We start from the raw sequence: 24,765 nt of genomic DNA, 5'->3' as shown, positions 1-24,765 counted from the left end.
TTAGAGTTGTTTGGATCCTGACTTCCCACTGGGAAATAAGTGCGTCTCATGAAATGTTGAAATATCTAAAGCCTTTCCATGGTACTTTGCATTTCAGAGATCAAAGCCTTGATATCCCAGAATTCAGGCATGTCCTTCTTTCTTTAGACCCCTTGAACCCTCAAGGAGATGTCTTTCTCCCTCTATGGTGGGAAAGGCTTTTTGGCTGCAAGATCCACAGACCAGGAGTGATCCTTAAAAGGGGGGAAAACACTGTACAGGAAAGGAGAATTTAAAGAATGTCCCATCTTACATGTTTGAAACAAGCATGACAGGTGAAAGTTTCAACATCTACAATGCCATTCATGCTGTGGCACATGTACTACATACAATGCATGGATCAGGAGCACAAGCGGCCATGATGAGGCTTGGAAAAAGGATCACAAATGTTCAGTCATGGCAGGTAATTTCTCTGAATTTTATTCAGTCCACAGATCCTTAGAAATTTCCATGGACATTTCTTCCTTAATTTTTTAAATAGGTCTGTATTGCCCTTCTAATTACATCTGAAAATAAGCTAAATTATGAAATAGCAAACAATTAATGGTTTGATTAAAAATGGAAGCATAAGTATCTCAGCAGCTATAGAATTGCCTTTGGAGTAGGGCTTTAAAATATTTATATGTCGGAGACGACTTCTGACAGCCGAAGGCGACGGTCATATGCGTCCGCCTTCTCGCTGTTTCGGTGGGCTCCCCTGAAGTCTAGGGGGAGCACAGGGTGTCTTGGAGGGGTGCCCTGCCGTAGGGGCGGCTTGCTGGGACCCCCTGGAATGGCGGCGGCCGCGGGGGTGTGTGTCTCCAGCTTTGCCCCAGGAGCCGGAAAGCATAGAGAGCGCGCAGAATGCCACAGCGCCCTTCGCCGAATGCAGCCTGGAAGGAAATGATCAATCTGAATGAAAGTGCGGTGAGGTGAGGGGTCTCCCCAGGTCTTTTTACTGTCTTTACTCTATTGACTGTTCTGCAGTTTTTTTTGGGGGGGGGGAATCTGTTTCAACCTTTGGAGGAGTTAAGATTGGAGGGGGGGAAATTTCCACCCCCCTTGGAAAAGCGGCACTTGGAAAATCTCTCCCTTGTATGGGAGAGAGAGAAAGTTTAAAATCTACTTTCACTTCCCTTAAATAATGGGGATTTTTTTTTCTTTTTTAACCACAACTGCGAGAGAAAGGATGGTTGAACTGATTCTTCTCTAAACTATGCATGGGAACTTTGATCTTGTTGTTTCTTGACCACCTGTACTGGCTGATCCAATATGGCCAACTTCCTCCTTCTTCCTTGTCTTTATGAATGAGACTCCTCCCTTGGAAAACTTTATGGCTTTGAACTAATTTCCACCCGAGACCTCCAGGAGCCTCTTCAAATAAGTTTTTTCCCCTGGATTTGGAATATTTTGATCCACCTATCTGCTCTAGTCCAAAGAACTTACCGCATGGTAAGGCCTCATCGGCCCCGACATCTTCTATGTCCAGCCCTATTGCTCACCAGTCACAACTGGGATCCTTTTTACAACCTAAAGCCCCTGAAGAGAGTGCAAAGGATTTGTCCATTCATCAGATGCTTCAATCTATCTTAAAGGGACAGGACGAAATGAAAAAAACAACTGCAGGACTTAAATGAACAGTTCAGAGAGACGAAACAACAAACCATACGGAATGAACAGAGGATAGGTGTACTGGAGGAGGCTGCGGTTGGGATGAGAGACGAGCTGAAGACAATCCAAAGGGGGAATGTAGAATTTGAGAATCATGTGATAAAAATGGAATTTGAAAGGATGTCTTTTTTCCTTAGGTTCCAAAACTTGCCAGAAGTTGAGAATGAAGATCTTAAGGAGATTATGACCACAATATTAGCAGAATATATTAATAGAGATAAACAATAGCTTTGGTGGGATATTGACCTGATTTATAGGATTAATTCAGCCTATGCAAGAACACACAATGTCCCAAGGGAAGTTCATGTAAAATTTCTTAGAAAAACCACAAGAGATGAGGTTCTAGGAGCTCAAAGGGGAGGACCATTAAAATATAAGGATAAAGAAATAACCATTCTTAAACAGATCTCAAAGAAAGTAAGAGATAAGAGAAGGAAATATTCCTTCTTAGCAAAAAAATTATACAATAATGGGGTCTGGTTTAGGTGGCTGTTACCAGAAGGCATGTTGATTTTCTGGGAGGGCAGCAGAGTTAGAATCAACACAGTTGTGGAAGCAGAGGCTTTCACTAAAAAACACAGTGCTCTCTTAGGTGAAATGGGGGATGCTACACAAGAAATAAAGGAGGGAGGGGCTGAGGCTCTGCCAGTGGATGGGGGGGGGGAGGATGCGACAACTAGAAGACTCAGATCACAAAAGTGATTTGAAACATTATTGCAAATGTTGTTACAATTTATGTTTATGAAAGTGATATAAAACAAAATGATTGAAACAAAATATTTATATGTCATAATTATTCTATTAAAAGTGAACTTGAAGAAGTCAGAAAACACACACAATAATAGAGTATTTTTGAAGCGGTGGGGTCAATCTATAATTCTCCAATGTGAGATTCCTATGATTTCATGCTGCTCCCCATCACTCAGTTAACCATTAAGCTAACATGCCTAGCTTTAAAGATTTGTAATTATCTCCTAAAATGTTTTTCAGCAGAGAGTGATAGAATCCATGATGTCTCATTTGTAGTTACTCCACTTTCCAAGGGTCTCTTTTCTTGCAGCTTCTTGCCTATTTGAAGAATATCAAGTTCAATAACAGTGTTGGAAATGAAGTCTCCTTCTTAGAAAATGGACCAATGTCTGCTCGTTACGATCTTCTCAACTGGATTTTCCTCCCCAATCAATCTTTTGTCTACATGAAAGTTGGGCAAATGGATCCCAGGGTTTCCCAAGGCCAAGATTTCACCATCAACTCCAATGCAATCATCTGGGCCAAAAAGGTGGGCTGGAAGGAAATGTCCTGAATTCAGAAAAAGGTTCATTTATTCCAGGACATGCATAAACCTTTCTTCCCAAGGTCACCCATGGTGGTTTATTTCCTGAAGCCTCATATAGACAACAGTTTCCTCCCAAACAGCCTGGCAGGACTCGCTTCATCATGAGCAAAAATATGGTGAAGGTCAGCTGAGGGAGCAGATAATTGCAGGAATATAGACTGCAGGGTGATGATGGTGGCTGCAGTTGGGTCTTTGCACTATGACTGTAATGTCCTCAACTTATGACCAGCCACAAGTCCTCAACATATGACTGACAGCCTGGCAACCAAAGGCTCGTGCCTATTTGATAAGACGTGCCTGACTGGTAGCGGGCTTTTTACTCTGTTACCATTGGCTGCTCCGTATAAATAGCTGTCAAGCAGAGCAAGGTGCTGAAGTGTTCCTTTTTACTTCAGGAAGGAAAAAACAAAGGTACAAGTACAGATTATGTGAAACCTGGCTTAAAAACAGTAACTGTGAGATAGCCCTAGTGGGGGATCCTTTAACCATGAGCCATCAGTGTGAGGCAGCAGACAAAAAGAAGCTAATACAATCCTTGCTTGTATAAACAGAAGTATAGAATCAAAATCACATGAAATATTAGTACTGCTTTATAAAGCCTTAGTAAGATCACAGCTGGAATACTGTGTCAGGGTTCCAAGTAACACCCCTAACGAAAGAAGTCTCCAAGGCTGGCAATTCCTCAAAGCTCCATTTTATTAGAGATGTCATATTGGCACATCTGGGAAAACCTAAATATGAGAATTCCAGATTTTCCCCACCCAAAAGAAAGTCAATGATCCACCCCCTGCACCCACAAGTCCATCACACGGCCCAATCCTTCACTCTAACCATGAGTAAAATGAGGACCCAGATTGTTGGGTGCAATAGGCTGACTCTGTATACCACTTAGAGAGAGCTGTAAAGCACTATGAAGTGGTCTATACATTAAGTCTAAGTTCTATTGCTAAGTGCTATTGCTATCTGAGGGGCTGCAACAAAGAATGGGGTCAACCTATTTTCCAAAGCACAAGAAGGCAAGACAAGAAACAATGGATGGAAACTAATCAAAGAGACAAGCAAACTAGAATTAAGGGGAAACCTCCTAACAGTGAGAATAATTAACTTAACTTCAGAAGATGTAGGTGCTTCATCACTGGAGATTTTTAGGAAAAGATTGGAGAGCCACCTATCTGAAATGGTATAGGGTTTCCTACCTGAGCAGGGGTTGGACTAGAAGTCATCCAAGGTCCATTCCAGCTCAATTCTGGTTCTTGATATAGTTGGCAATGATATAGTCTCAATTCCCCAAGAGGTCTTCCTAGTTGATGTGGATGGTAAAGCACTTTGGAAGATGGAGATCTCAATGTGTAAATTAAATGATGCATGATCTTCGATTAGACCATCTCAAAAAAGTTTCTTTTCTCTCTTAGAAGGTGCCCTTTGCCAGGTGTGGCAGGAAAAGGTGCCAGGCAGGTGAGAAGAGAACCGTTCCAGAGGGTGAGCAGGTTTGCTGCTTCAAATGTGACCCTTGTCCAGAAGGCACCATTTCTAATCAGACAGGTAGAGCAAACTTCAAATGGAGATCTTCTAGGATCAAGGAAGCCATTCAATATATTACAATGTTAAGAGACTTTTTTAATGATTTGTGGTAGATTTGACATGCTTCACATTACAGATGAAAATTGTTGTCACACCCGTCTCCCCACCAGTCTAATTTCCCATCTCTGAGAAACTAGGATTGGCAAGATTGCTCTCCTCACCAAATTTACCACAAGGTGCATTCAAGACAAACATTTGCAGATTTCTTGCTGTCCTCTCCATTCCTCTTATCTCATCCCAATGGGAAAACCAACTATTGATCATTTTCCTAAATGAATGATACAGCCTGGTTTGGTGTTCAAACGTCGTATTACTCTTAGTAACTCTCAGTCTCCCTTGAAAATTATAGGCATGTCAGAGAAATCAACCAATCTATCATTTGTTGTAGCTAGGCTCTCTCTACAACAAAACCTCTGATTGAATGATGGGAGATGTTGGTTTCAGACAAAGAAATTCACTCCCCCACATATGAATGTTTCTATGTGTGAGTTGGTGTGCATTTGTGTGTCACCTTATGATTTTATAAAACTTCAAATGATGATGAAACTAAGCAGTAAAAAGCAGGATTCCTGATTGAGAGAGCAGTCAATCTTCTTAGACTTCCAATACAAAGTGAACAAAAAAATCCAAATGGCAACCCTTCTCTCCCTCTTGGAAACAATATGAAAAATTTGGTCGAGGTGCCTGGTGATTACAGAGACAAAGATCTCAATCTCTCAGCAACTGATCCTCCAGGCTCATTCTGAACCAAAACCATTTTGATTTTTACATGGCACAAAAAGTTTCCCAGAGGGTCCTTCCATCCCTTTCTTATTGAATTGATCGATGTGGAATCACATCTGAGATATGAGGCAGGAATTATAATTCTTACTATGATTGCTACTGAAATATTTAGACAAAGATTCTTCATTTCAGATGCAGCTCGCTGTGACCCCTGCCCAGAAGACCAATATCCCAACAAGGACCAGGACCACTGCATTGCCAAGAAGATCCACTTCCTTTCCTATGAAGATACCCTGGGATACACGTTAGCATCTCTTACTCTTTCTCTCTCTTTTGTCACATTGTCAGTCCTAGCAATTTTCCATAAGCATCGTGACACACCGATCGTCAAGGCCAACAACCGAGATCTCACCTACATCCTCCTGGTCTCCCTCCTGCAATGCTTCCTTTGTTCCTTCCTCTTCATTGGACGACCTGGGAACTTCACCTGTCTCTTACGACAAACTGCCTTTGCCATTCTCTTTTCCCTTGCGGTTTCCTCTGTGTTGGCAAAAACTGTCATGGTGGTCCTGGCCTTCATGGCCACCAAGCCAGGAAACAAGACAAGGAAACACTTAGGAAAACCACTGACCAACTCCATTGTCATAGCCTGTCCCTTAATCCAAGCAGTCATTTGTGCCACCTGGTTGGCAACTTCTCCCCCATTTGTCAACATGGACTTCCACTCCTCGTTTGGAGAGACCATATTGGAATGTAATGAAGGTTCAGATTCAATGTTTTATGCTGTCCTTGCCTATCTAGCTTTTTTGGCCCTCATCAGTTTTACAGTTGCATTTCTAGCTAGGAAATTGCCTGACAGCTTTAATGAAGCCAAGTTCATTACTTTTAGCATGCTAATCTTTTGCAGTGTTTGGATCACCTTCCTCCCTACCTACTTGAGTACCAAAGGGAAGTCCATGGTGGCCGTGGAGATCTTCTCCATTTTGGCCACTGGAGCTGCTGTCTTGACTTGTATTTTTTTTCCAAAATGCTACATTATCCTACTGAGGCCCGATCTGAACTGTAGGGAAAATATGATAAGAAACAAAAATCTTTAATTCATGTATCCATGGGAAACATTCATATTTATCTTGGTGACATGTTTACTACCTGGTGACATTTTGAATACATGATAATAGAGGAGGAATATGCTCAATAAATAATGCTTATCAAATGTGATAACTGGTTACAGTAAGCCTCTTTGTTGAGTTCAGCAGATAATGGATGGATGAATGCATGTTCCTATTGTGTTAATTACTAAATTGGAAATGGATCTTTTCCAATAGAATAGTGGAGGACATACCTCTGCAGATAAGGAGACAATGAGATGCATTCATATTTTATACATTTCAAAAATTAAGAGAAAATGATATAAGGAAGGAGAGGAGACTGACTATGATAAATAAAATGGTCTTTGGTTTTTCTAGGATTGAACCTGATACTGTTCCTTCACTTCCAAGAGTTTTCAGGCACTATCAAACAAAAAACTTTGAGCACATTAAACATGACTGCTTGTACACATGAATATCATTAGCATAGAGACGATATCTGTGTGGAAAACACATTCTTGGATGAGTAACAGCATGTTAGTAAGACACATACATAGAATCATAGGGCTGGAAGGGACCTTAGAGGTCTTCTAGCCCATCCAAGAGATATTTTACAATTCCAAACAAATGTCCCTCCCCATCTCTTCTTGAAAACCTCCAGTGATCGGACACCCCCAACTTCTGGAAGAAAGCCATTTCAATGATTAGAATCATAGGTCTGGAAGGCACTTTGGAGATCATCTACTCCAACTCCCTGCCCCAGACAGGAATCCTTATACAATCCTGGATAAATTGTTGCCCATCCTTTTTTTATAGTTACCAGCCATTGAGCACCTACACGTCCAGGAGGCATGCTGTTCCATTCATTAATCATTCTTATTGATCTTATTATATTATGTTAATTTATTTGATTCTTTTTTATTAGTTTTATTGTTTTAAATGAGGTTTTATATTCTGTAAGCCACCTTGAGTCACCATGTGTGAATAGGTGGCAATATAAATTCAATAAATAAATAAATAAACAATAAATACTGTCAGGAAGTTCTTACTCATTTCCAGGTTGAATCTCCCTCTGATATGATCCTACACATTACTTCTTGTCCTTCCCTCAAGTACTAGGGAAATTAAATTGATGCTTTCTTCCCTGTGACAGTCCTTCAAGTACCGGAGGACTGCTATCATATCACCACTAATCCATCTCTTCATTGGAATAGGCATACCTAATTTCTTCAATTGTTTATCATATGGTTTAGCCTTCAGACCCTTTATCTGAAAAAAAAAATCTTGAGAATGGAGATCAGGTAGGCACTATGAAAATAGAAAGATAGAAGGAATATGTACAAATTGGGCAACTTTGAAATGCTTGGTCCTGAATATTCTATGACAACATCACTGATATGCTTGTTTCTATTAAAATAATAATTCTTTCTTGAAGAAAGTAACATAGCATGGGTCCAGATTAACTGAGGGACCATTTCACCCCACTGGGATTGGCCTGTCTCTCTTGTGCTGGCGAAGGAGGTATACTGTGGCTCCTGTCTGCTCAATTATTCCAACTGGCATAGTCCAGGAGAAGGGCCTTCTCTGCTGTGGCTCCCACCCTCTGGAACATCTTGCCCCCCATGTGAGGTTGGCCCCAACCCTCTTCTCCTTTCATAAGGGCCTAAAGACCTGGCTCTGCCAGTTGGCCTGTGGCCCCAGTGGGAGAACAGCACTGTGGAGGTGGTTGATTGCATAACATCAGACCCCTCCATTCCACCCCTCCATCTCCAGATGTCCTCGGTTTTTTTTAATCTTTGGCTTTATATTTATTCAGATTTTAATGTATATGTTTTTTTATATCTGTAAGCTGCCCAGAGTTAGCTTAGTTGAGGTGGCATAGTGGTTACATGCAGTATGCCATGCTAATTTTGCTGACTGTCAGTTGTTTGATCCTGACTGGCTCAAGGTTGCCTTAGCTCTCCATCCTTTTGGGGTTGATAAAATGAGGACTTAGATTGCTGGGGGAAACATGCTGCCTCTGTAAACTGCTTAAAGAAGTCTGTAAAGCACTGTAAAGTGGTAGATAAGTCTAAGTGTTATTGCTGTTGCTATTGCAAATATATAGGATTGTTGTACTAAGATAATAGGGTGTGGCATTAAGCCTCTAAATCTCTATTTGTTTTAATTTATTGCACTTGACTGAGAAGTGATATTTGGCACAAAACAGATGTACAATTTCTATCGCCACCCTTTGGCCAGTTTCCTAGAAGACTTTCAATCAGATGAGACCCTCTTGGGCTTCATCAAAGTGGAAAAGGTCTATCTGTTCTGTGTGACACAGGAAGAGGATGTGTTGTAATTGAGGTGGACATGCAATAATTCAATTTCTGTAGGGTTAGGGTGCAGATGAGTTTTAAAACTCTGTAAGGAAAACAAATACCCAAAGGAAGGGGAGCACATAAACATTATAGAAATATGGAGTGTTGCATGTACAGTGTGTTTTAATGTCTCTCTGTGTTTCTGTACAATTCCAAACTCTGGCCCCTTATATAATTTGTTGTGTACATTATATGAAACAATCAAAAGGGAAGTAGTTTTTTGTATACTCTGTATATGATAAAATAAAATAATTTAATTTTCTCTTGCTGAAATGGGCAATATTTTTTTGCTAACATCCAGTTAAGTTTCCAAATAGTTCTACTCCTTTCCTCCAAATTGATCTTTGTATCCCATCTTTATTCCTTCCTTCCTTCCTTCCTTCCTTCCTTCCTTCCTTCCTTCCTTCCTTCCTTCCTTCCTTTATTCATTCATTCATTTATTTCAGCATCTTATTCAGAACATTCTTAGGGAACATACTTATCAATGTGGATAATGAACCCAATTAGAAAAAAAAAATTGAAGACTCTTTGGATTAAAAGAAATGAAACAAGGAACTGTCTTCTTGGGAACTAATATCCACATATTTAAGAAAAAAGTTTACTTTTATTGTTATTACCGGGGCCATACTGGGTACAGCAAGAAAGAATGAAGAATAAAAAATGGGTGATTGTTACTGATTAAGAAATATTTTGTGATTAGCCACATTATGTCATCTTCAATTATTTAACGGACAACATTTTCTTGCACAAAAGGCAGGGAGATTTCTCAAGATGTCAGGCTCACTTAAACTCTCAAGGAGAGTTATCCAAAAACTAGTTAGAGCCAGAAATGTTTCTCTACTGCATTTTTCTTGTGAAGTGGGTTTTCTTCATTGTTGACCCTTGTGGGAAAGATATAATCACTCAACATAAATCTCTTGACCTGGCAAAGAACGTGTAGTTTTATAGAAAGGAAACTATTTTACAATTATATATGCAGCTAATTAGATACCCAGGAAAACAGGAGCATCATGAGGTAAATCAGGGCACACAGAAGAAAAAAGCGGGGGAAAAGGGAAACTCCCCCTCCCCTTCCACATCAACCAATCACAGCACAGATTGCCTCACGTAGGAGATGGCACTCTGGTGTCAATCAACCATCACTGTGTTCTGGCTCACTGCAGAACCTCTCACTGCTCCAGCTACTAAATTTAAACCTCTTCACAGTATACCCTGTATAGGAGAAAATAAAATACACATATTATTGACCTCTTGATTTTCTCCGGATGAAATGGGGAACATCTAAATGATTTTATGGCAACATTGAGCTCAGTTTCCCAAGTGGTCCCACCATTTTCTTCCCCTCCAATTTGATCTTCTTATCCCGCCTTCAGTCTTTCATTCTTCCACTTCAGCTTCTGTGACATCTGCAATTCTTCTTTCCTCCTGGAGCAGCTTTATATGAATATATTAAGATGGATGTTTGTGAAGGTTTAATTCCCTTTTAGAAGGAATTTCTGTCCAGCACTTTTGTAAAGTTGGGGGTGACTGTGCTGCAGGATTGTTTTTACCTTTCTCACATCAAGCCTGGGACCTGAAATCCTTTAAAACTCATCACCAACTCCCCCCCCCCCCTTTGCATCTGACCCACCTACAGCAAACAACCAGAATTAGAAACTCTGGGGAAAATCATTTGGCTACAAAAATTGGTGACGTGAGATCATGTCACTTTCCCAACTTTCAACGAGATTTTCAGAACAGACAAATGTGCTTTGTTCTAGGGCTCAAAAAAGGCCAATCATCCTTCCTTATTAATGACCTCAGGATAGGTTTCCAAGAGACGTGGATCTATTCATCCCCAGTTGGCCTGGTCAGTTTGCTGCAGAAAAAAGGCCCTGTCTATTCACTGGACCCTTGCATGATTACTGTGACTTTCAATGTCAGAGTGACGGATTTCTGCCACTTTATACTGGAACTATAGAAAGACTGATACATCTATCAGCCAGAAATCTTGCTCTTTTGTATGTGTACATTATCTTTTCATGTGTGCTGAGAATGTCAACAACAATGTAGCAGAGGAAGGAAAAAAAAACATGCACTGAACATCATGAGAGAAAATGGTCACCTTTCCTGATGCAAATTAATTTACAATGAAATCGGTTACAAAGAGAAGGACATAGAATCATGCACCAAGTGTTCTGAATGGGAAAAGTTTCGTGATTTACAGGGGAAAAGGAAAGAAAGAACCAAAGGCACAATGGCACTGAGAGCTTTTTGATGAAATACCAAAATTTGGTTACATTTTCATCAACAGAGAAACCCCTGAGCCAAAATCAGCATCTTCAGGAAGTTGAGCACTGGGGGAAAACTGCACTTCAAATGTATGTCTTAGTTTGTATCCTTCCTTTATTATTTTGATAAAGATATCCTGATGTATCAGATGAGCTGATAACCTCATAGGAGGTAGCTTTGATAATAGTCCTGGGATACCACATAAAGCTCTGAGACTGACATTTTTGGCATGTGGAGAAGCTGCAGATGAGTTTTACAACATTATCAGGGAAATAAATTCTCATAGAAAGGGAAATGTAGCAAGAGAATAGAAACATGGAATGCTATATATACTCTCTCTGTGTGTGTTTGTATGTAGCACAAAAGTCAGTCACCATAGGTAATTTATGATATAAACTCCATGACATAATTTATCAGGGGAGGGGCTTTTGATATATGTCAGGGAATTGCACAGCCGGTGTCCCAATGGAGTCAGAAATGCTGACACAAACTTTTAGCTTTATAGAAATGAATATATTTTCGGTAAAAGTTCCCTTCACACATATGTGCTAGTCGTTTCTGACTCTAGGGGGCGGTGTTGGAGGAAAGAAACAAGGGTCAATGAAAGAAACCAATAAAGCTCAAAAGTAGAAGTTGAGGATTACCATGTATATATGCACTCAAGAGAGTTTAAACTTATTAGAGGTAATCACTCAATATACATGCATGCATACACACACACACACACACATTTAAAAAATGAATATATTTTTCAACTATATGTACAGAAAACTAGATATTTAGGCAAACGGGAGCAACTGAGGTAAATCAGGGCCCACAGAATAAAAAGGCGGGGGGGGGGAAAGGAAACTCCCCCTCCACACCCAGAGCAACCAATCACAGTGCAGATTGCCTCATGTGGGAGCCAGCCCTCTGGTGCCAATCAACCATCAGTGTGTGTTCTTGCTCACAGCAGAACCCCATTGCTCCAGCTACTAAATTTAACAGATTAACTGAGTTGGAAGGGACCTTGTAGGTCATCCAGTCCAACCCCCCGCCCAAGCAGGAGACCCTACACCATTTCTGACAAATCATGTGACTGAGGGGCCGTGACCATGCCCACTCAGTCACAGGACCCCCCCACCAAACCACGCCCACAGAACCGTTAGGGGGAAAATGTGAATGTCACCTCTGGTTCTATTCTTTTCCTCATATCCAACTTTCCTGCCCAAATTAAATCTTTTCTTACATTGTAGGTATGTGAGTTTGTGAGAAATACATTCTTCTTATTCCAATTCTCCTTTTGACTTGAATTTAGGTTAAGTTTGGCTAAAATATATGGTCTGAATGTAGGTCCATTAGTTTGGTCTCAGCATTATTTCTTTTCTAAAGGAAGTTTCCTGAGCTGACATCTTATTTTAAAGGGCCACGAGGTCTTTCACCAAGATCAAACAATAAGGATCAAAGAATGGTTTTAAACCTGGCTACACAAACCTTCCTCTTTCTTTAGCATCTTGCAACTATTTATATTCCATATTTTTTTGGCCTTTGCCATGTAAACTTAGAAATAGTCTTTTGCCATTGTTTCAATGAAATATCGGTCACCAGTATTGGTAGTTTCTGGAATAAAAACAACATCTTTGGTAAAACCTTCATCGTAATGACAGAAATTCTACTCAAAAATGATAATCACAATTTATTTCCCCTTAGTAAGTCTTTTTGCATTTCATTCCAAACAGGCACAAAATTATCTTGGAACAGGTTAGAGTTTGCATTTGCAAATGTCACCTCAAGGTATTTGACCTTTTCTTCACCTTAAAATGTGATACCTTCATCAAAATTTGAAGAGCAACAAATATGATGAGAGAACTGGAGGCTAAAACATATAAATAAGGTTTGCCGGAACTGGGTATGTCTAGTTTAATGAAAAGAAGGACTAGGGGAGACATGATAGCAGTCTTCCAATATCTCAGGGGCTGCCCCAAAGAAGAGGGAGTCAAGCTATTCTCTGAGGCACCTGAGGGCAGGACAAGAAGCAATGGGTGGAAACTAATCAAGGAAAGAAGCAATTTAGAACTGAGGAGAAATTTCCTGACATTTAGAACAATTAATCTGTGGAACAACCTGCCTCCAGAGGTTATGAATGCTCCAACACTGGAAGTTTTTAAGAAGATGCTGGATAACCATTTGTCTGAAGTGGTGTAGGGTTTCCTGCCTAGGCAGGGGGTTGGACTAGAAGACCTCCAAGGCCCCTTACAACTCTGGTATTCTATTCTATTCCATCCTATCCTATTCTTATTCTATTCTATTTTTATTCTAATTCTATGCTATGCTATCCTATTCTAAAATTTCATAATCTTTAGTCCTGTTTAAAGCCAGCATTTTTCTCTCTGTTTATTTTAAAACTGGATATGTCCCAATATTGGAAGGACCAAGCCTCCACATACCCCTTGTTTGGGTTTTTGCTGGGATTAAATGGGAGTTTCTTCATATCCAACAACCTAGGACAAATCCTTCACAACATTGCTTGGACTTCAAAATATTTTTTGAACAGCAGAACATTTTTTCTGACTCCAACTAATTTAAATCAGTTTAAACTAATTTTAAATTAGTCCAACTAGTTTAAACTCTCTCCAAAGTCTCAACATCTTTTTTGGGTCACCCCATTTCTGAAAATGTTCAGAAAAGAGCAACAAAGATGGTCAGGGGAGTGGAGTTATGCCTGGGCTTCTGAGAGGAAGAATGCCATCATAGTAGGCCTCCAATACTTGCAAGACTGTGACAAGGAAGAGGGGGACAAATTATTTACAAAAGTAGCAAAAGTCAGGACCAGAAACATTGGATGGAAACTAACCAAGGAGAGAAGCAAGCTAGAACTAAGGACAAATCACTTAACCAGTGGAACAAATTGCTAAGGGCTTTTAAGAACAGCAATCAACAATCAACCAACGGAAGAGAAGTTGCTTTCAGAGGTTGTGGGAGCTTCATCACTGGAGGCTTTCAAGAAGAGACTGGACTTCTATCTTTTAGAAATGGTGCAAGGTCTCCTGCTTGGGCAGAGGATTGGAGTCAATGGCCTACAAGGTCACTTCCAACTCTTAATATGCTAAGAGTCTGGAGCGCAATCCATCAGAAATAGTATAAGTCTCCTACAAGAATAAGGGGTTGGACTAGATGACCTCCAAGGTTCCTTCCAACTGTATTACTGTTACTCTGTTAAATCAGCATAACATCTTGAGAGATCTTCAAATCTACTACTTCTATGGGAGAAATTAATTTCTAATTTCACCTGATAACAAGTATAAGTAAACCAGTTATTTGGAATAAACTTTGGAATGATTATTGAAATTTACTGGAATACCACTGATTGTCCTGTGCCACTATGGCCCTTTAGCACTCAATGCTATCCAAACAAACTATGGCTCAGACCAAACTCCGTCTTGTTTCCAGGGATTCCGTTTCATGTAGATCAAATACTCAGCTTCACCTTGACCAGTGGTGGGTTCCTACCGGTTCGCACCGGATCGCGCGAATAGGCTGGCGACTGAACCCGGAAGTAACCGGACCCGGAAGTAACTTCTGGGAACCGGCACCGGTCCTGTCGCTCAATCGCCCTTGCCGTCCTAATGCAGCTCGCTCGCTCCCCTGCCCATCCGCACTAAACTAGCTAGCCCAGCCAGCCGCTCACTGATTGGCTGGAGTCCAGCCAATCAGTGAGCGGGCTGGAGTCGACCCGTTTAAAAGCGGGTCCTCCATTTCAAAACTCCCTTCTCTTCGCCTTCCAGGAGCTTGCTGCTTCCCTCAGGTATGCAACTAAGCGCGAGGGGGGGGGGCGGGAGGCTAGCTTTGGCGAGGAAAGGCCTCTAGGCCTTCCCTCGCTGAAGCGGCGGGCTGGCATGGGCCATGCGGGCGGCGGGCAGCTAGCTTCACCCAGGAAAGGCCTCTGGGCCTTTCCGGGACGAAGCGCCGGGCTCGGGTGGAACGCGCGGCCGTCGGGAGGCTAGCTTCGCCCAGGAGAGGCCCCTGGGCCTTTCCGGGACGAAGTGCCGGCGTCGCGTGGAACACGCGGCTGCCGGGAAGCTAGCTTCGCCCAGGAGAGGCACCTGGGCCTTTCCGGGACGAAGCGCCGGCGTCGCGTGGAACGCGCGGCCGCCGGGAAGCTAGCTTCGCCCAGGAGAGGCCCCTGGGCCTTTCCGGGAAGAAGCGCCGGGCTCGGGTGGAACGCGCGGCCCTCGGGAGGCTAGCTTCGCCCAGGAGAGGCCCCTGGGCCTTTCCGGGACGAAGCGCCGGCGTCGCGTGGAACGCGCGGCCGCCGGGAAGCTAGCTTCGCCCAGGAGAGGCCCCTGGGCCTTTCCTCGATGAAGCACCGGGCTGGCGTGGGCGGCAAGCCTCCGCGAGGCTAGGCCAAAAGCCCCCCACCCTCCCCTCTCCAGCCTCGCCTGGCTGGCTAAGCCCTAAGCAGTCTTAAACAGTCTTACCTGTCCTCCTGCCTCTCTGCCTGTCTGCTGCCTGTTGCATCCATCCATCGCATCGGAGAGCTGCTGATTCTGCCTGCTGGTAAGTAACCTGGTTTTTTTTTCTTTTATTTTTTTAAATGTATTTTAAAATAATATTTTATTTATTGTGCATAGAATTTTTTAAAATATTTTTACTTAAAAGTATTGAGTGTAGAATATTTTAAAATGGTTTACTTCAATTTATTGTGTATGGATTCTGTTTTTAAATTGTCTCAGACTATTTTAAAAAAGATTCTATCTAAAATAAATTAAAATAAAGCATTTTAAAATATTCTATACTCAATACTTTAAAATGTATTGTGTATAGAATTGTTTTAAATTGTTTTATTGTAATTTATTGTGTATTGAATATTTTTAATGGTTTCATTTTAAATTATTGTGTGTGGAATAGTTTGAAATGGTTACAGTATAAATTATTGCTGGTGGAATAATGGTTACAGTTGGTACAATACCTTAAAATAGTTATAGTATAAATTATTGCTGGTGGAATACTTAACAATGGTTTTTAAGGATTTTTTATTTATTTATAGAATATCTTTTTTAAATTATTGTTTGGGAATTTTTATGTTTTAATTGTTTATAAAATATATTTACTACAAGAAATGTTATTCCTTTTTGCAAATGTTTTCTTTGTGGTGCAATATGTTGCTTAAAAGTGTTCAGACCAGGTTTATATATCTCAAAGTGGGTGCTTTTCTATGGGCAGGCCAGGTTGGTGCAAGGCAGCTTTGCCACATTTAGTGTGTTTCACCCTGGTTGTTTAGGTAATTGTGAGGTGGTTGCTGGTTCTGTGAGCTTCCTGGCACTGTCCTTTATAATTTCCCACAATGCCTTGATGGTTTTTATTCCAGTGGCTTTGTCTTTTCTGTCCTTAGGGTTAGGGGGGGAAAACACTGGTTTCATTTGCAGTCTTTGGGGGGGGGGGGGGACAAAAAGGAGAAAGAGGGAGGAGGTGGGGGAAAGTGGGATCCTTGCTGCTTTCTGAGCTTGGTGGTTTTTTTTACAGACATTTCACTACCAAACTAGGTAATATCATCAGTAATAGATGGGGTTGTGGGGAAAGGAGGAGGAGGAGAAGTCGATGGACAAAAAGGAAAAAGATAAGGAGGGAGAGGACTGTGGGGTCCTTTGGTGTTCTCTGAACTTGGTGGTTTTTAATTATTTTTTGGGAATTTTTCTTTATTTATTGTTTATAGAAAGTTTATTACAAGAAATGTTATTCCTTTTTGCAAATGTTTTATTTGTGATGCAATATGTTGCTTTTAAGTGTACAGGTTGGTGTATGGTATGTGTCTCAAGGTGGCTTCTTTTCTATGGGCAGGCCAGGTTGGTGCAAGGCAGCTTTGCCAGATTTTGTGTGTTTCTGTGTGATACCTGGTTGTTTAGGTAATTGTGAGGTGGTTGCTGGTTCTGTGAGCTTCCTGGCACTGTCCTTTATAATTTCCCACAATGCCTTGATGGTTTTTATTCCTGTGGCTTTGTCTTTCCTGTTCTTAGGGTTAGGGAAAAAAACTGGTTTCATCTGCAGTCTTTTGGGGGAAAATTGTTTGTGTGTGTGTGTGTGTGTGTGTTTTTTTTCCTGGCACTGTCATAGTTTGTGTTTGTGGGTATGTAATGTCCTGCAGTTATCTACACATTAATAATGATCAAGTACTAATAATATTTCCTTATACATTTTAATGACCTTTCCTTTCATAATTGGTGTTTTCTTTCATACTTTTAGATTTCTAATTGCTGTTTCTGTTAGTTAGCAATTGATAAAACAAATTCCACGTGAAAAAGTATTCAAAGCCTTCTTGGTTTTAATTGTCAATTTATTCATTCTTGCACATTCTAATATTTATTCATTTTCATATCTTTGTTTTTTCCACTGTTGTGCAAACACAATTCCAACAGCTGTTAACATGTGTAAAATTAAATATGTATTTATTTCCTTTGAAATGCAAGTAGTAAGTAGTAAGCTACTTACCTTCTGTAAGTATCTCTTTTATTGTTTTGTGTACTTATTATAATCTTATTTAAGTAGTAAGTGCACAAAATAATAAATTTCCTTTTTGATATCTTCTTTTTGTAGATCATTCATTGGGGCAAAAAATTCAGTGACATTGTCTTGGCCACTCCCATCCGGTCACATGACTGCCAAGCCACTCCCACCCGGTCACATGGCTGGCAAGCCACTCCCACCCAGTCACATGGCCGGCAAGCCACTCCCACCAGGTCACATGGCTGGCAAGCCACTCCCACAAAGGAGGCCACACCCACAGAGTAGGTTCCAAAAATTTTTGAAACCCACCACTGACCTTGACTCTCAAATCCATCTGCATTAGGGATCAACAACAAAAGACACTGTGCTGCCCCACAGTATATAGCTAGTGTAGGAATTAAGAACTGTCTCCTTTAAGAAACTACCTCATGGGAAATGTAGGCAGAGACTCCCCTTATGGGAAATGTAGTTCCATGACATGTGATCACATCTCTGTTTGTGATTGGCCACTGGAGCATCTTGCCCACATGCAAAGTTTATAGCCGGGCAGTTTAAATGCTTTTGTGAACCGGAATAGGAGCTTTCTACATCTCCGCTCAGCATGGGGATAAAATCATCCTCTTTTTACACTACGGGATGGGACAGAGCCTGGAAAGTCAGAAGTTTCTTAACACTGAACTGTAAGTTTTGCTCTTAAGAATGCCTGATAATAAACTTGATCTGAAAGAGATTCCTAAGCGTGGAGTTAACTGCATGCCCCGAGGAAGCCTAAAACGCTTGAGGCAGAACAGACACAAACATGTTTTTTTTCCATTCTGGTGTGTAAATAAAATCTATTGCTATGTGGATAGGAGAAGTCCTTTCCTTTGCAATTATCATAAGAGTAATTCTTAATGTATCCCTCTGGATTTCCATCCTCAAATTATTCCAGGATAAAACCTACTTTGAAAACATGTTCCAAAATCTTCCACTAGGGGCAGGATCTGTCAAATTACTTTGCCTTGTCTTGAAAAGAATCATTCTTGGGTTTGTTGAGACTCAGCTGTCCTCACTTTTCTCTTTGTTCATGCCTGCAATTCTGCTTCTGCATGAATCTTGGTTTCTGGTTTAAGAGGGACAAGAATGACTGGGCTGCCTCTCCTGCTGCTGCTCCTCTGCCTCTTTCTTCCAACTACTGCTAAGAGGAGGCAATGTGTGTTGAGGAATTTGTTCAAGCCTCAAGGAAAACAGCACTATTACAGGCCTGGTGATCTTATTATTGGTGGGAATTTACCTTTGGGAACTCTTATGTCTTCCAGTGTCCCAAATTTTCAGAAGGAACCATTCAGGCTTGGTTTTTATACTTTGTAAGTTTCACCTGGCAAGGAAAGATGCATGAATTATTTGTTGTGTTCTGGATTCAGGGCCTCCATTCAGAAATCCTTGTTCTACTGTTCTAATGTCCTAGTGTAGTTCTTGTCGTTGATCATAACACAGGATGAATTCTCAATTATTTTAAAATTTTATATCAGGAAGATGATAGACCATATAAAAAGTGAGGAAGGAACAACAAACTTGAAATTGTGCTGGCCTAACTGTCTGGTACTGTAATAATACCAGTTTTGTATTGTGGTGACCAGATCTGGTCATCACCTTACAAAAAAGATTTTGAGACTCTGCAAAGAATGCAGAGAAGAGCCACAAAGATGATTAGGGGACTGGAAGCTGAAACCTACAAAGAACAATTACAGGAATTGGATATGTCTAGTTTAATGAAAAGGACTAGAGGAGACATGAGAGCAGTCTTCCAGTATCTCAGAGGCTGCCACAAGGAAGATGGAGTCAAACTGTTCTCCAAAGCTCCTGCGGGCAGGAGAAGCAGCAATGGGTGGAAACTAATCAAGGAGAGAAGCAACCTAGAAGCAACAGGAGAAATTCCCTGACAGTTAGAACAATTAATCAGTGGAACACCTTGCCTCCAGAAGTTTAAAATGCTCCAACACTAGACCTTTTAAAGAAGGGATTAGAAAACCATTTCTCTGAAGTGTTGTAGGATATCCTGCCTAAGCAGGGGGTTTGATTAGAAGACCTTCCAGATCCCTTCCAACTCTGTTATTCTAGCCTAATGAAAAGTATGGGAGCATGATAGTACTGTTCCAATATTTGAAGTGCTTCTACAAAGACTAGGGGGGCAAACTATTTTCCAAAGCATCAAGATAAGAAACAATGTTGGAAACTAAGAAGGAGAGAAGCAACTTAAAACTAAGGAGAAATTACCTAATGGTGAGAGCAATTAACCAATGGATCAGCTTGCCTTTCTCCTTTGTCACTAAGCCATGCAATTTTAATCAAAGAGTATATTTTTAAAAATCTCAATGAAATCTGAGATTTGCTATTCCAAACAACATCAAAAATTTGGCTAGGCAAATTTAAACCACATAGACACAAACATTTTCCCTGTAATGTCCCCAATGTTTTCTCTCCTATAGACCCATACTCAAGAAGTACCAGCAGTTCCTGGCCTTAGTTTTTGCAGTCACACAAATCAACAAAGACTTGGTTCTCCTCCCCAACATCACACTTGGCTTCCACATTTGTAACAATGATCAGTTTGAGAGGAGGATTTCTTTAATCAGCCTCTCCTTTCTCTCCACATGGGGCCAAATGGTTCCAGGTTATAAATGTGACGGGCAGGACCCTCTGCTCTCTGTCATTGGAGGTGACAACCCCAAATCCTCAAGGCAAATGGCCCCCATCTTCAGCATCTACAAGATCCCACAGGTAAGGGGGATCCACTGGATACAATATGGAGTAGACAAAGAACAGAAGCACATAGAAAAATCAAGGATGAAAACAATGTTGTTAAAGGGGATATCCTACAGTTGAATTCATTTTTATATTTCAGGATATATAACCCCAACAGACAGATAATGAAATAATTCTGAAATGCTGTAGTTGCCAAGAATAATTAATTTCTAATTTTCATAAAAGTTTAGCCACCATTTCACTGCAATTTATTACCTGTATCAGGTTGATAATTTCTTGGCTTCTGACATGTCACAACCAGATAAAATATATAATTATCAGTTCTTTTAGGAAGAAAGAAGCTTCTTACTTTAATCAAAGTAAGTCTGCCTGACTGGTAGGTTAAAAAAACCATTTGATGTTATCTCCTAAAGTCAGCACAAAACTTTACTTTGTCTTTGAAAGAGAAATCTCTCTTTCTCCAGCTCGGTGTTGGCTTTGAGCTTCCTCGGGAATACAGACCAGTTTATCCTTCCTTCTTCCGGATTAATCCCAGTGACTTTCCAGAGTGTGTGGGTTTAGTCCAGCTGCTCCTGCATTTCCAGTGGAACTGGGTTGGGCTTGTGACCTCTGAAGATGACACTGGAGGACAGTTCATCTCGACTCTGATGCCAATGCTGAAGGAGAAGGAGATCTGCCTGGCCTTCACTGAAACCATGAAATCTGATCAATTTACTGTTTTAATGAACAAATTAATTTACAAAATTTTGTTTAAAGCTGAAGTAATTATTCTATTTGGAGACTCCACTGCTATTGCAAATTTTTTATCAGTTTTGAATATTTCTGTAAAATATGGGAAGATACCACTTCAAATTATTTGGATCCTAACTTCTCACTGGAAATTTACTCTGGTTGGGGATCCTTCTGAAGGTTTAAAGAATTTGCATGGAGCTTTGCAGTTTAAGGACCAGACTGGTGATGTCTCAGAATTCAGCCACTTCCTCCTGTCTTTATACCAGTTGATCAAAGAAGGGGCCAGCTTTCTCCTGGATTGGTGGGAAACACTCTTTGACTGCAGTATCCCCAAACCAGGCAAGGTCCCTCCAAAAGGGGAACAACAATGTACAGGAAAGGAGAATTTACAGGATCTTCCAGATTTCGTTTTTGAAATGAGCATGACAGGTGAAAGTTACAACATCTACAATGCCATTTATGTTGTGGCACATGCATTGCATGCAATTTATGGATCAGGGGGACGACCAGCCATGCTGAAGCTTGGAAAGAGGATCTCAAATGTCCAGCCATGGCAGGTAATCTCTGCGATATTTTATCTAGTCCACAGATCAATAGAGAGGAAGCTTCTCATGTGCATTTCTTGATATCATATGAAAGGGTATCATATCATTGCATCTCAGAACAGGATAAAACAGCAATGACTTTTTAAAAAAAAAACCAATAATATGAATTAATTTGTTGAAACAAACGGCAAAAAATGTAACCCAAACCATTTGAGCATAATATCCATACAGAGAACATCATATATGGTTCTGAGAGATCTCCAACAGTTCCTTGATATTCATCAGCTGAACAGGGAGGAGGTGACATCTCGGAACAAATTGATAATATTGGGGGATTTGTGCAACATGCAAGATGCTTCAGCAGGACAGTTGAAGTCCTAATGGGTATATCAATACAATACAATACAATAGCAGAGTTAGAAGGGACCTTGGAGGTCTTCTACTCCAACCCCCTGCCTAGGCAGGAAACCCTATACCGTTTCAGACAAATAGCTATCCAACATCTTCTTAATTGTTCTAACTGTCAGGAAGTTTCCCCTCAGTTCTAAGTTGCTTCTCTCCTTGATTAGTTTCCACCCATTGCTTCTTGTTCTACCCTCAGGTGCCTTGGAGAATAGTTTGACTCCCTCTTCTTTGTGGCAACCCCTGAGATATTGGAACACTGCTATCATGTCTCCCCTAGTCCTTCTTTCTATTAAACTAGACATATCCAGATCCTGCAACCGTTCTTCATATGTTTTAGTCTCCAGTCCCCTAATCATCTTTGTTGCTCTTCTCTGCACTCTTTCTAGAGTCTCCACATCTTTTTTACATCGTGGCAACCAAAACTGAATGCAGTATTCCAAGTGTGGCCTTACCAAGGCATTATAAAGTGGTATTAACACTTCACGTGATCTTGATTCTATCCCTCTGTTTATGCAGCTTAGAACTGTGTTGGCTTTTTTGGCAACTGCTGCACACGGCTGGCTCATATTTAAATGGTTGTCCACTAGGACTCCAAGATCCCTTTCACAGTTACTACTGTTGAGCAAGGTACCACATATACCAGTGATAGCGAACATTTTTTTTACGGTGTGCCAGAATTGCGTGCATGCCCGCTACTGCACCCCCTCCCACGTGCCCACTCAATTCCCCACCCAACTGCGCATGCACACGTGACACACACACACACACACACACACCGCATGCATCCCTTCCCCCATGCTCCGGAGGCTTTCCTGAAGCCAGGGGGGTGGCAAAAATGGCCTCCCCCACCCTCCTAGATGCCCTCTGGAAGCCAGAAACAGATCCTTTGGGGCCTTTTTTTGTCCTCTCCAGCCTCTTCCTTCCTCAGCTGTTGGAAGAGCACCCGTTTTATTCTCTTTGGGAGCCACCATGCTTGCCCCGGCGCAAGACTAGAGCTGCTGGGGAGAAATCAGCAGGAGGGGGAGAAGAACACAAACTTCTGCTAGGGATGTCTTCTTCCCCCCTCTCCCCAGATCTCTCCCTGGCAGCGCTCGCCTCACGCGGCAGCAAAGTGTGTGTTCGTGTGTAACGGGGGCTGGCTGGGACCGATCAGCTGAGAGGCTGGCAAAGAAGCAGCTCTCGCAGGAAGGCAGGGATGCTGGCTGACATTCGCTTCCCTTACTGTTCACCGCCACCGCCCTGGCAGGACGGATCATTACCGCCCCGTCCCTGCTGGTTGCAGCCCAGGCCCCGCCTGCCCTGCTTAGCTGAAAGTCGCAAGGGAGCAAGCCGCGATGAGCAGTAAGGGAAATGAGCACCGGCCACTATCCCTGCCTTTTCGCGGCAGTGGGGAAGACTTCTTTGCCAGCCCCTCAGGTGATCGGTCCCATCCAGCCCGTTACAGACAAACACACTGCTTGTTGCCACGTGAGATCAGCGCTGCTGGGGAGAAATCTGGGAGGGGGAGAAGAAAGCAAACCTCTCCTAGGGAGGGCCTTCTCCCCCCTCTTCCCCTGATTTCTCCCAAGCAGCGCTCACCTTGCACAGCAACAAGTGGTGTGTGTGTGTGTTTGTGTAACAGGGGCTGGATGAGATTGATCACCTGAGAGGTTGGCAAAGAAGTCTTCCCCACTGCCGCGAAAAGGCAGAGATAGTGGCCGGTGCTCATTTCCTTTACTGCTCATCGCGGCTTGCTCCCTCGCCACTTTCAGCTAAGCAGGGCAGGCGGGACCTGGGCTGCAACCAGCAGGGATGGGGCGGTAATGGTCCGTCCTACCGGGGCGGTGGCGGCAAACAGTAAGGGAAGCGAATGCCAGCCAGCATCCCTGCCTTCTTCCTCCGAGAGCCGTTTCTTTGCCAGCCTCTCAGCTGATCGGTCCCAGCCAGCCCCCGTTTTACACACACACACACACACACACACACACACACTTTGCTCCCGCATGAAGTAAGCATTGCCAAGGCGTCCCAGTACTGGGGCCAAAGGGGTGGCAGTGGCGAGGATGGGCGGGCAAGGGCTTCCCTCCCTCCCCACCCAAACAGGCTTCTTGCACGGCTCCAGGCTTTGATGAGGATCCGCGGTCCGGTGTGCTGCTGCTTCCAGTGGGATATATTCTGCCAGGCCCTTGGTGGTGTCCTTATGCAGTTAGCTCGCCTCCCTACCAGCAGCCCCTCGGCCAGCATCCCGGCTGGAAGCGGAAGCGCAACAGCCGCTGTTGGGGAAGGGAGGAAGGTGTGACGGTCACCTGTTCTCGCCACCACCACCCCTTCGCCCCTGGTAATGGCAACTGTTGCACTGCTGCTTCCAGCCGGGATGCTGGAGGAGCTGCTGGCGGGGAGGCGAGCTACCTGCATAAAGACGCCGCCGAGGGCCTGGCAGAATATATCCCGCTGGAAGCGGCAGCGCTCCAGACCGTGGATCCTCATCAGAGCCGCAGCCTGGAGCCGTGCAAGAATCCCACTTGGGTGGGGAGGGAGGGAAGCCCTTGCCCATCCTTGCCACCGCTGCCCCCTTGTCCCTGGTGGCCCATCACAGTGCCGCTTCTGGCTGGTGTGGGAGTGGCTGAAGGGGCTGGCTGGCCCCTCCTGCCCTTCCCCTTGTGGCTGCCGCTGCTTTTCTGAGGTGCCCGAGCCGGCCAAGCCCTTCGGACTGCAGATGAGCCATGGGCTGGAGGGCAAGGGCCACGCAAGAAGCCCACTTGGGCGGGGTGGGAGGGAAACCCTGACCGCAGCTCTGCTCTACTAAGCGACGGCCGGGATCTCCTCTCCATGTC

General features: G+C 42.6%; 1 protein-coding gene across 4 annotated transcripts in view; it reads left to right on the top strand.

Annotated features, from left to right (window-relative positions):
- LOC309386230 (vomeronasal type-2 receptor 26-like) overlaps nt 1-24,765 on the top strand; it is a 267,735-nt gene that overhangs the window by 224,350 nt on the left and 18,620 nt on the right. Inside the window, exons 1-2 of one of the 4 annotated variants that reach the window (XM_081941372.1) lie at nt 18,584-18,874; nt 20,182-20,288. The exons of 2 other annotated variants lie outside the window; for them this stretch is intronic. In XM_081941372.1, coding sequence (XP_081797498.1) covers nt 20,253-20,288 — 36 coding nt within the window. In that variant the 5' untranslated portion in view covers nt 18,584-18,874; nt 20,182-20,252. Of the gene's footprint in view, nt 1-18,583; nt 18,875-20,134; nt 20,289-24,765 lie in introns of those variants that run through there. One more of the 4 variants, XM_081941371.1, reaches the window with a different exon arrangement.

This window comes from Natrix helvetica (genome assembly GCF_964273705.1).
Source record: "Natrix helvetica genome assembly, chromosome: 1".
NCBI lineage: Eukaryota > Metazoa > Chordata > Lepidosauria > Squamata > Natricidae > Natrix > Natrix helvetica.
Note: the sequence above shows the minus strand (reverse complement) of the source record. Positions and strands in the feature narration are given on the sequence as shown.